Source organism: Thunnus thynnus, chromosome 12, assembly GCF_963924715.1.
Source record: "Thunnus thynnus chromosome 12, fThuThy2.1, whole genome shotgun sequence".
Lineage (NCBI taxonomy): Eukaryota > Metazoa > Chordata > Actinopteri > Scombriformes > Scombridae > Thunnus > Thunnus thynnus.
The window spans coordinates 2866646-2879965 of record NC_089528.1 but is presented as its reverse complement, the minus strand read 5'-3'; the positions used below and the strand labels follow the sequence as shown (position 1 = coordinate 2879965).

At 37.3% G+C, this 13320-nt stretch overlaps 1 protein-coding gene across 2 annotated transcripts in view; it reads left to right on the top strand.

Moving 5' to 3' along the window:
• Positions 1 to 13320, top strand: part of LOC137193594 (cadherin-12-like) — a 130335-nt gene that overhangs the window by 91538 nt on the left and 25477 nt on the right. For both annotated transcript variants that reach the window (XM_067604823.1, XM_067604824.1), the window contains exons 11-12: positions 7333 to 7454; positions 10416 to 10530. In XM_067604823.1, the coding sequence (XP_067460924.1) occupies positions 7333 to 7454; positions 10416 to 10530 (237 nt within the window). The remainder of the gene's footprint in view (positions 1 to 7332; positions 7455 to 10415; positions 10531 to 13320) is intronic.

The following is a 13320-nucleotide window of genomic DNA, read 5'->3' as shown; positions in this document are numbered from 1 at the left end:
AACATGTTAAATACCAATTCGCAGGTCGGTTACATCGTTATCTCAGTCTCTCTCCTCTGCTCCACTGTTACATCTATCAGGGGTCTCCATAACGTGTTGTTCCCCTTCTCCTCTCCACAAAGTTAGGTTGTAAAAAATAGGCAATAAATGAAAAGTGCAAAGCAAGAATCATCTCTGAAGTTCTTCTATATGTTACATGGTGCACTGTCTCTGTGTTATGGGTGTATAAATAGGTAGAGGTCTGTCTGCAATGAGTCGATGAGTAAAGTTTTAGGTCAGTAGTCAGTGCAGTCGTCTATGATCTGGGAGACTCCAGTTCGAGACCTGGTGTGGGGACCTCCTTCGTAAGGTAGTTTATTCATGAACGCTTATTGTAACACTTTAATTTTCTAAAATTAAAAGCGTAATAAATACAAAAACAGGATTTTTAAGCCTCTTTCCACTTTATTCAAATACAAATACATATACAAATAATTTTGCTGCCTCAACAAATACAGATACAAATACAAATACTGGGCTCTCTGCACATCCCTAATACACACAAATAGTAGAGATCCCCTGATTTACCTTTCACAGTCATTCAGATGATATCACTGGAGACTCAACAAAGCTTCTACAGAGCCACAGAAGACACAACTGATTTCTCAGTATGAATAGTAAACCACATATCTCAGTTTGGGCTTGTATTAAAAACTGGGGACAGTTGGACAGATGTGGACAATTTTATTTATTAAGCTTTACTTTTATTTATTCAGAAAATCTCATTGAGATCAAGATCTCTTTGTAAGAGAGACCTAAGAACAGGTTACATATACGCATGATCACAATTACACAGTTTATTCACATCACAATCACAAAACAATCATCAGACACACTCACAGACACTACTTCAAACAATCACACATTATGAAGAATAGCAGCTAAATTTAAAGTCCCATAGTTACTAGTTAGTTAATTTATGGGAAGTGCAGGCGCATACCAACAATTAATTGATCTACTAACAAGTATTGTGTGTGTATCCAAAGCCTGATATATCTTCTTCCTCTGTACAGTAGAGCCATGTTACTGTCCAAAAATGATTAAAAACACACCAATGAGCCTGTCAGGGTTTGAGTACAGACTTGGAGGTGATGGTTAGTGCTCAGGCTTAAATGCAGCAACATTAAATAGTAGTCAGACAAGGCTGGCAGCAGGTCACAAACAGGCAGCAGGTCCAAACACATGTAACAAGCAGCAGGCAGGATAGCTAAGGTACAGTGACAACCAAGGCAACATGAGTGATCTGCCAGAGAGCACATGATAGTGGGCAGATATCATGGAGTGTATATATAAAGATGAATGTAGCGAGGTGTGACGTCACCTGTTGGTTTGCCCAGAGTTATTGATTATGTTTAGTGCAGTCTTTTCCATATGGAACCAGGAGCTTCCAAATAAGGAGTACGTGGTGTTGCCTTTGATCCTCTGGTCACACGCCCTGCTACTTCAGACCCAACTATGTTAGCTTACAAGGAACATGGAACTCAGTGTGAGTCCCGGAGCTGAGGAAAGCAGCGGGTGAGCCAACTGTCAATCACAGCTGTCAATAAACACCCACACACATTGACATCAAAGCTACTATAAGTCTTCAAATCTTATTGATGGAGCAATAATTTCCTAAATGACCTTATTTACTTACCACACTTATTACAGGGCCCTAATGACATGTTGAAAAAAATGATCGACTTTGTATATCTAGAGAGAAGTTGAAATTATGAATAGGAGTCAGTTGGAGCATCTAGTGGCCATTTGTGGCATTGCACTCAGGCTTCAGCCTCAATATCATGGCAGTTGCCACTTGGCAGGTATATATACGGGTTGTGGCTAATGAGGAATGAGAGGTAGATCTGCAGGAGGGTGTGGAGATCTGGGAATTTCCCAAGAAATGTAGGGGCCTGAAGGAAGTGGCTGACCCATCATTGGTCAAAATGATAGGAAAAAGTCTCTATGATATGTACAGCAGCTCAGTATTACAGCATTTATCAGTAATGTTCTAGTTCTACAGAATATCACCTCCAAACTTAGAAAGCGTAAAAGCAGTAAAAGCAAATACTTTTCACCCCATGCTGATGTCGTCTCGTCGCACATGCCTACAACATCTGTCCATTCCGTAGCCTTGGTTGTTAAGATTGTTGCTAAGGTTTTTCCATTTGTTGCTCATGTTGTCTTCTCTCATATTTCAGATCAGATTTCTGCTCAAACATGCGGATGTATTTGAAAAGTTTCCATCTCAAGTAAAAAACAAGCAAAAGAAGTGAAATCCTACTACTACTGTTTGCTTATGTAGCCGTCAGAAGTTGGCTGAGCTTGGCAGCTTCCGGGGGCTAACCCAGTGGTTCTCAAACTTTTTTCAATAATGTATTCCCTTTCAAATATTTTATCAGCCAAGGACACCCTAACCAGCATGAAACATTTTTGGTATAAAAAATGCCTATATAAAGAGGTACAATACAGCACCATCAGTGTCTGATTGATTTATTAAACAACAACCTTGCAACTGAAAAACACTTCAATGCTACATTTCAATTGTTTAGAATCCATCACTAGATTCATACCAAACCAATTTTCTGTCATCATGCAATAACACTAAGAGTAATTTGGTGGCATTGTAGTTGCATTGAACTGCGTCTATTTGATAAGTTACACTTACAATTTAGTGAGAAACTTGGGCCTATGCTTCACTGAGGATCTTTGTCATTCTCAGGGGCAGGGAGGCACCTGCAGTGATCAAACTCTTTTCCAGGCACAGTCTGTTTATTTGCTTTGTTTTGATCAGTTATTGCAGAAAAGGAGGCCTCACACAAATATATGGATCCAAAGGGTAATAGCTGCTCCGAAGCTTTCTTTCCCAGTTCAGGATGTTCCTTCTTCACACACACTCAATTATGAATGACTGATATTTTTTTAAATTAACATGTACCCATGTACATCATGTACCCCCTGCAGCACTCCAATGTACCCTCTAGGTATATGAACCCCCATTTGAGAACCACTGGGCTAACCAATCAGAGCAGAGTGGGCTCATCAGGAAGAGGGACCTTAGGTCTGCTCTGCTTTCAAGTTAAGCGCTTTGTGTTGCATTTTATGCATGAATTGTGCTATATAAATGAAGTTGTTCATTCTTCTTCTTCTTCTTCTTCTTCTTATTATTATTATTATGAAATAAACAGGATCTAAAACAGCTTGTGTCAGACAGCAGCTGAACAAGAGTTAAATAAGAAGTTTTTTTTAACTATAAATCAAAGATATTCCAGTAGAGCCCCCCCCCCCCCCCAAAAAAAAAAAAATGTGGACCTTTAAATGTGCAGTATATGTCCCTTTTAGACACACTTCCCAAAATGAGCTTAAGTCTGAAATTCTGGACCTACATGCCCTAGCCCTCCTTTCACATACTTCTGATTATGTAAATGTTCAATTATATAGTTACTGTGGTTTGCTCTCCTTATTTGTGCAGTTAGATCACTTTTAATCCAGTAATTTGGTGTATATTAATGTCTCACAGTCTGAGGATTTGTTGTTTCTATTATCATTCACAGAGCTGCTGCTCCTTGCTGAATTAAAGAGCATTTGTAACCTGGAGCCAGTTCTGTCATCTCACTTAAATATATTCAACATGTAACTTTGATTTGGAAATATTAAAGGACCACATTAGTGTGTTTGTAAGGTTGTAAGGTTCCTTAACTCACGTCAAGGATAGGTCATCCATTAACTGCAGGGTTGGCAGTTTGGTCCCGGGATATGAATCATGCTTTCCTGATCATTTTAAAATTCCAGATAGAGTTTCACAAATGTGTTTTTCTTACCATTACAGGTAGCCACTGGTTTCCACAAGGTGCATCAATCAATGATCACACTCTTGAAACTTGCATCAAGTCTGCATTATTTTATAAGTAGTATAACTGTGGAATGTGGAATATATAATTTAGATGTCATTGTTGAGAAAACATGTCCAGATACAGGTCACAGGTGGAACTTGGGTCTAAAGCTAATGTTGACTTGATGTTCACAGCACTGGATTGGACCAGTGGTGCTCTGGAATGGTAGATTCACCAATGGTGGTGATATAAAGTAAATGTAATTTGTAGTAAATGCAGTAAAACTCAATATCTGAAGTGAATACACAGTTTAACAATTTGTGCACTGAACAGCGTTGATTAAAAACAGGTAGATAATTCATACAAACATACGGGTGACAAATTAAAGGGGAAACCGGTCCAGGTCTTAATGCTTGACCCCTACAGTGAGGGGATCTGGTGGCTCTGTTATGCTGTGGGAGGCATTTTGCTGGCATGATTTGGGTCCCCTTAGAGGGAAGGGCCACTGCAAATCAATACATAGTTGTTCTGAGTGATCACCTTTATCCTATGATGAAACATTTCTATCCTGATGGGAGTGGTCTCTTCCAGGATGACAATGCCCCAATTCACAGGGCATGAGGGGTCACTGAATGGTTTGATGAGTATGAAAATGATATGAATCATATGCTATGACCTTCACAATCACCAGATCTCAACCCAGTTGAGACACCTATGGGAGATTTTGGACTGACGTGTTAGACAGCGCTCTCCACCACCATCATCAAAACACCAGATGAGGGAATATCTTTTTGAAGAATGGTGTTCATCCCTCCAGAAGAGTTCAGAGACTTGTAGAATCAATGCCAAGGTGTATTAAAGCTGTTCTGACAACCCATGGTGACCCAACACCTTACTAAGACACTTTATGTTGGTTTTTCCTTTAATTTGTCACCCGTCTGTACATATCCATACATATAGTTAAAAACCTGTAATGACAAACCATTGCAACTATTTGAATCCTGTCACTGTTCCCCTCTCTCCACACGTTTGGTTGGAGTGCAGCTGCAGCTGTATTTACTGTGGTGGAAACTAAATTTAGCACATTTGAGCAAGCAGCTTAAGCCATGCAGACTGTCTGTGCACCATATGATTTCCTCCTGTAAGCTTCTTGAGGAGGCAAAGGGCTGCCGTCACAAATCTGCCAAGTCTCCTCATTAGATAGAGCAACAATATAAATCCTCTAACTCTGTCACAGTCATTTATAAAGTGAAAAACAAGATTTCGCCTGTTAAATAGTAGGATGATCCGAAATGATTGGAAAGGATTATCTGACAGGTGCCTGAGATTAGGGTAAAGAAAAGACACACAGCTGGGGATTATGTAAACGTTTGGTGAGTATCCGACTCCATCTAGTGGTCAAAACTGGTGATACATTGAGACAAAACAGCAGCCTCACTTTAATATGACATAAGATGTCAGATTAGGAACTGTACTTTTTGTTTGTTTATCAAACGTAATTTTGATAAGAAGTGAGTAAACTACTTTTAGCTCAGGTCATCTAAAAGTTCCTAAAAGAAAATTCTTTTCTTGACACTTGTAATAAATACTCTTGTACATCTTAGTGTTTGAGTGCATTTATCTGTCTTTTATCTGTCTGTTGGTAAATTTGAAGTTCATATTTGACAATCACACATTTCACAGCTGTAGCCAGAAAAGCTAGACAAATACTAAAGTCATGAGTCCATGTTTTCCAACTTCCCTGTCAAACACTAGGGTCTCCCCTTCAAGCAAAAATGTGTTTTCCTTCTTGATTCTTCAGTTGGATGTTGTTCTCTTCACTTTGCAGATTGATGTATGTGCAGAGTTTGTTTTCACATTCATCTGCCGTGCTCGCCTTAAATCTGAGTTGAAGGCCTGTCTATGAGAGCATGATTTGTGACATCAAAACTAGTTTGTCCAATATTCAACTTACACAAGTGTGATGTGGAAAAGCCTCCAGTGCACAAACACTGAGAATGGACTTTACAGTAGTAGTCATTTTAAGGATTTTAACAAGATAACTGAACTTTTTTGTGTGGCAATACAACATTAGACACAAATGATTACTCAAACTGGAGTATTTTATAGACATGTCTGGAGTGTGATGAGCAAACTTGTCCACTGATGTAAACCAGGGGATGCTTTTGAAAGGTCTGAAAAAGTTAGTAAGTGGACCATGAGTTAAGATATTTTCTGTCAAACTAATTATATTTTCAGAAAATATATTGACAACATTTAATTTTAGTTGTTTCAGAGACTCACCCATACAGTATGTTGTTAATCGTAGAATGTAAATTTCCCCAGGTTGCTAAAACCAACAAAAATCTTGAAAAAATAACCAAGTACATGACTTCAGTGTCCTCAATGATAATAATAAACTTAATTTATATAATTCATGCATAAAATACAACACAAAGTGCTTAACTTAAATGCAGAGAATAATGGCATTTATGATAAAACAATAAAAACACAGAAAATAAAAAGTAAGATTAAATTAAATTAAAACAACAGGATGAGACAAGATAAAAGAACTGTCAGGTAAAAACACTTCAGGAGAAACCAATGGTAAAAAGATTAAAAGTGTTGACAGATTTAATTATTACTTGTTGCCTGATGGAAAGAAAATTGAAAAACACTGTTGACCCATCAGGCGACAAAAAAATAATTAGTGGGTGGGATGTAATATTTACCATGTCTACTAAAATAACAATGTGAAACAGTTTCAGTGCAGGAAACAAAATGATAGTAAAGGAAATCAGTCCAGTAGTTGTTCAGATATTTTGACTAAAAGGACAGACCAATTATTGGTTTCACTGAAGAATACAAACTTTCTTTTTTCCCATCTGCCATTGCCACACAGTCTGACATCTTCAGCTCCATTTGTGCTGGAAGAACAGCAGCTTTTTTTTCCAACTATGGATTTCAGTTTATGAAATGTCTTCAACTGAAGGCAAACATCTTGATGACTTTGTGTGATTTATGCAGTTTATAAAGGGGTTCATACAGAGAGGTCTATTCCTTGTATTCTTTGGTGTTTCATTTATTTCATAGTAATAATATGTAAAGGCATCATGTCCCAAATGAGTGTTCATTGTGACACCTAATTTTGACTAAAATGTATGTTAAGTCACATTTTAGTCATTTTATCAGTCATTTTATTAGTGAGGGCAATGAAAGACTGATTTTCAGCCTGCTGTTAAGTTACCCTTTACAGCTACAGGAACCTCTGATGTATATAGTTACCATGGTTACAGCTACAGTGACCTCTGATGTCTATAGTTTGCATGGTTAGATGAAACTTAGTTTTCAGGGGCTTTTATGCAACATAGTTCCCATTGCGTACACTGTAGCCATCATCTCTGCTGATGTCACACTGACAGACTGTCAGTATGTTTGATAAACACATTGGGCGATGTCACTGAGTGTATAATCATTCATGTCTTCATGTTAACCCTTACAGACAACCCTCTGCTGTCCACCAAAGTGTCAGTGACAGTCAACGTGCTGGATGTGAATGAGTTCCCTCCTGAGCTGGCATTTCCTTCAGACACCTTCGTCTGTGAAAACTCCAGAATCGGACAGGTAAACTGAGCTGTATCTGCTTCACATTCACATCAGCTGATCTACACTCTCCGGCCACTTTATTAGGAACACCTGTGCAATATAATGCAATCCAATACAACAGCTCTACTTTTACAAAGTTTATAAATTTTCAGTTTTGGTTGACATTGTCAGAAAGGTGATAATTCTACTTTATATTTATTCTTGAGGTTGTAGTGGGTGCTGGTGGTGTACTGGAGTGCATTATATTGAAAAAATGTTCCTAATATTTTGCTCCCCAATGTATGTTAATGGAATGGACAAGTGTCAACTAAATGTTGTCAGGTGAGGTTTTAGTGCACAGTCAGTCTTTAGAACACATACCCGTTTTCAAGTCAAAATATTCAGATCCAATATCTAAATATATAGCGCCACAATTTTTGGTAATAACTATTCAAATGTGCAGCCTTTTCCCAATACTATGGGGGCACCATCAAAATAAATTACATGTTAAGCTATGATAAAAATGTTTACAGTGACAATACAACTGAAGTTCCTGTTCAGGTCAGAATACAATGAAAGTCAGCTTGGATACATTTCAGATGTATGACTGTGTATCCATGAAGCATCTGGTACTAGTTTAGAGGCCTGCGCAATGTTGACATACTACTACTACTACTACTACAACTAATACTAATACTAATACTAATACCAATACTAATACCAATACTAATACTAATACTAATACTAATACTAATACTAATACTAATACTAATACTAATAATAGTGAAAAGCAAATTAAATCCATCTTTCCTCTGTCATCTCATTATTTGAGATGACAGAAGAGGATTGTTTCTCATAATTATGATTTATTCATAATTATGTAGTCTAATAATTCTTGTAATTATGGGACTTTTCTGGTAATTATATGCTAGTAAATCCTAATTGAGAAAGGGAAGTCATAACTTCCAGATAAGCCCTCCATTTTTTTTCTTTGGTGCATGCAATGCTCTTACATAGTATGAAACCAATAACTGAAAAAAAGATTGAAAGATTAGAAAAATATTTTCCCACTTATGGTTTACCTTCTCCTGAAATTAACCATCTCTGCAACACCATTTATAGATTTTATGTTTCATGTTTTTATGTTTATGTTTTTTTTAATGTTTATGTTATTGTGTTAAGGTGATTTTATAATTTATATTTGAGGTTGCAACTAATGATTGCCTTAATTATTGATTAATCAGTTATTGTCTTGATGAATTAATTAGTTGTTTGGTCTATAAAATGTCAGAAAATGGTTAAAACTGTTAAACAGTGTTTCCCAAAGCCCAAGTTGACATTCTAAAACGTCTTGTTTTGTCCACAATCCAACGATATTCAGTTTACTGTCATAGAGAACTAAAGAAACCAGAAATTATTCACATTCAAGAAGCTGGAATCAGAGAATTTGAAAATTTCTTCTTGAAAAATCAATTATCAGAATTGCTGGTGATTAATTTTCTGTGGATTGACTAATTGATCAATTGAGTATTGTTACAGCTCCAATAAGATTGTCAGTGATGTTGCATCAGATACCACTTTCATGCACAAAGCTCTTATTTATGATTTTTCTTTTCAATATATTTTTGAGGCCAATACCATTATTGATACTTGAGGTTTTTATTTTTCATACATAAGAAAAAAAGATTTGCGATAAAGGTCCTTTAAATGTGGTTATTAAAAGGATATGACTATAAAATAAACATATAGTATATATTAAAATATATAAATGAATATATAATTACTGGACAGGACATTTTTAAATACACAAGTAAATAGTCTTTATGATCATCCCACAACTCCAAGAAGCTAGATGGGTTTTATGATCAACATAGTCTTAAAATGTTGGGAATCAGTCAGTCTGAATTATCTGAATGGTCTGTGATAGCATTTCATCTTACAATATACTAACAAAGCAAATGGACACATTCTATTTTTCTTTCCAATACAATCATAAAAGATGATTTTTCTTATTCCAAACTCTCCGTTGTGAGATTCCCCAACTGTGTAGTCTACATATCTGACACTACAGTGTACTTTTTGTACCCAAAAAGATGACTCTAAAACATGTCAGTCAGAGATGGAACTTCCTGTTCAGCCAGCTGGTGGATTTAGAAGGCAAGTCAAGCTAATGGCACATTTCATTGACTGAGACAATTCAAATTGTCCAACATAATGCACAAAAACATTAGGTAAATGAAGTCTGATATACATATTAAATGTGGATGTGAGATGGATAATGATGACTGCTTAAAGTTCAGTCAAAAGAGTGGAGAATGATATGTTTTTGAATTGGATTTAAAGAAAGTCAGGCTGCACAGTACCATCACAGTCTTCTACTAGTGGCTACTATGCAGCCTGGGAGAGTCAGTGTCTCGCTCAATGCCACCACCAGAGTAGTGAGGAAGGGAAAATGTTACTCTTTAACTTTCCTTCCTGACATTTTCCAAGCCATAAGGGATTTGAACTAGCAGCTTTTTAGTCACAACTTAAAGCTAGAGTGTGAGACTTTTATACATAAATGAACGTCCTTGCCAAATGAGTTAACAATGCTGATTAAGCCTATCACTGCCAGGCCAATGTCTCTGTATGTCACAGTATACAGTTTTAAAAATCTGGTGCCTGTGGCGACATTCCCATGCTGGCACTCCTGTAGTGTTGCGTTTTACGTCAGCATTGATTGGTTTGCCAGAGCTGAAGGGAGCCCATAGAGCATGCACACCAGAGACTTCTGTCAGCCAAGCTAACTAACTTCCAGTTTAGCCCTCCGCTAACTTGACTATATAACTATTTACTCTCACTGCCTGAAGGGGGAGACAAAAGTTCTGCTCTGCAGGTTTAAGCCAGCAACTTTTTTTCTCAAGCATACATTCTAACTGTTTGTAATGATACATCTGTCGGTTCTGTTGCTGTTCGCTGATTACATGCACTAAGCAGGTTCTCTGTTCGGTCCCTTACCAGGTGATCCAGACGGTCAGTGCTGTGGACAAAGACCTTCCTCCTGTTGGCCAGAGGTTCTTCTTTAAGTCCCCCAAAGAGCTCCGCAACAGAAACTTCACTGTTCGAGATTTTGGAAGTAAGAAAGGGGACGGGGTGTGAGTGAGACGGATGTTTTTGAATTTTTAAGTATTTATTTCATCATTGTCCCATCAAAGCATGTGTCGGCTGCTGAGCCTTGATGTGTGCAGTAATAATTTATCCTGTCTCACTAAATTAGATCAGTGGGTTAACAGGCGAACTTTGGGATCACCATGGTAACAAATACTGCCCAGTCCTGGTGGTTGACACAGTTCTCTGTCCTCTCTCTTCTGGCTATAATGTTACAGTCAGTTTTCTGAGTTTACCACAGTATTTGACCATTTGCCTGCCTTCTGTCTTGGCTCCTATCATCACAGTGCTGATTATTAATATTCATTTTTAACAGCATTTCTATTGTTAGTGTGTGATAATAATAATAATAATAATAATAATAATAATAATAATAATAATAATAATAATAATAATAATAATAATAATAATCAGAGGTGATAATATTTGGTTTCAGAGTGAAAACATTGAAGTTGAGTCTTCTGAGCCCAGCTGAGCTGGTGATGATGAGGTGGTTGGATTCCTGAGCTCACTCGAGAATGCGGGTTCAAAATTTGCACACTTTATAATGAGAAAGGCTATTAACATTATCACTGTGTGCATGTTAGCATGCTGGTGTTAGCATTTAGCTAACACACAAAAAACAGCCTTTAGAGCTGCTAGCATGGTTGTAGAGTCTCAGTCTTACATGACTTTTTGCTAACAAATAAAAGAAATGAAAAGATTAAATAAAAGATTGATGCTGATTGAAATTGTGTTTTTTCTCAAATACACAGAATAAAGTTAGCTTTTGACTTAGCTTAGACTGAAGTGAATAAGAAATCATTAGTGATGACAACAAAGCCATTGAAAATGACATGTTTTGTGTCTCCATCACAAAGTAGCACAACCTACCAGACTAACATGGAAACTGCTTATAGTGATCACGGTTACAGTGATCAACCACTTATATGGATCAAAAAGCGTGGGACAGAATCATTCCTGTACAAATGCTGCTTAAATAATTTGCTTATAGTAATCAAGTAGTCTGCTTACAGTGTTAATTTTGTGTCTTTTTATACATGAAAACATATGGAACATTATTAACATTATCAAAGAAAGAGAAATGTCCTCCCCTCTTCCTAGTAATGTTTTAGTCTCCCCTCATGTCAGGGTTGTACAGCGTTACAGGTTGCGTTTCTCCAAAAGTTGATTCTGGTTCAACTTTCTCGCTGCGGCGCCCCTGCGGCCCTCACCCCCGCAGCCTCAACACACAATGCACAACCCGTCTGCTTCGGGCTGAGAGGCTGGTGCTGCATGCACATTGAAATCATGACGGTAAAAAGAAAAGGAAAAGTCATTTTTTCTCAATGAAAAACATAGTCTCCTTGAAGCTTATGGCAAACAGCCAAAAACGAGCCAACGAGATGCAGCAGTGAAACAACAATCGTTTAAACAGCTGTTCTGTATTTTGAAACAGTCAATAAAATTCAGTAAATGGCAAAGCTGTCCGTTTCATTACTTTATATTCATGTAATAAATATACAAATGTCAATTAGATGGTAATCTGCATGAAAAATGATGAAAAAGAAAAAAAATCGGTTGTAATAATCATCCGCTTATAGTGATCAATTTGACCTGGATGGAAGTGATCATTATAAGTGGTTTCCACTGTATCAGCAGAGCCTTTAATCAGACATTAGTGGGAGACTGGATTAACATCATCACCTAACATCATTATAATGCTCATGCAAAGACATTTTTGAAGCAATATAAAGATGCTATTCTTAACAGACAAAACCAACCGATAAAAATCATCATCATTTTCGAATAATTACCTGAGTGAGCACCGTGTCAGTTCTCATTCTTAACATGCTGCTAGAGACAATATAAAGTGTCTCTCTCTCTAGCTCTCTCTCTCTGTCTATACATATATATACACACTGATTTACTTCATTGGTGAACGACCACCATGAATTTGGACTTATTGCTTCATTCTGTTTTAATGCAGTGTCTTAATGTATTTAGAAATATTTTAATATTGGACAGTTTTTGTCCACAATTTAAATATAATGGTTCAGTTCCAGTGCTTGAAGTTGTGTGTGCTCTGTTTGATTGATTTGATTTGATTTGAAAATAATCTGATGTTTTGCAGAATCTTTCAATATCAGCAGTCTTTCTGGTGACAGGGTTGTCCTTCAAATGCAGTTTAACTCTACGGAACTAGGGAAAAAGAACACATGAGGAAAATGGTCCAGATGAGATACATTCTTCCCTGTGATGAGATACATTCTTCCCTGTCATCTCCAGATACATGTTTAATGTTGTTGTTCAATGTTTAATGAGCATTTAATGTTAATATGCACAAATAAGCTCAAACCCTGGGTGGGTCTTCTTACATATGCATCCATTAAGTCACACATTTCTAGAACATACCTACACACAGAGAAATAATGCTGATTTTTCAGTGGTTACATCATTAACAAGTTCTTATTGTTTTAGCAATAAGAAAACACTTCTCCTACACCCCCCCCCCTCACTGAATGAAGAGTGTGTGCCTCTGTCCATCCGTTGCTGTGGGATGATCAGCTTCAACATATCCTCCCCTGACATTTCCTGCTTTCCCCTGCAACACCTCACCAACAAACACTGTTATATTTTTGTATGTTCGTACCTGTACAGTCAGCATCACGTCTGATTGAGACAGACACAGAAGCCTGCAGCCACCAAGGGGAACTGGAGCGTATGTGTGTGTGTGTATATGTGTGTGTGTATGTGTGTGTGTGTGTGTGTGTGTAAC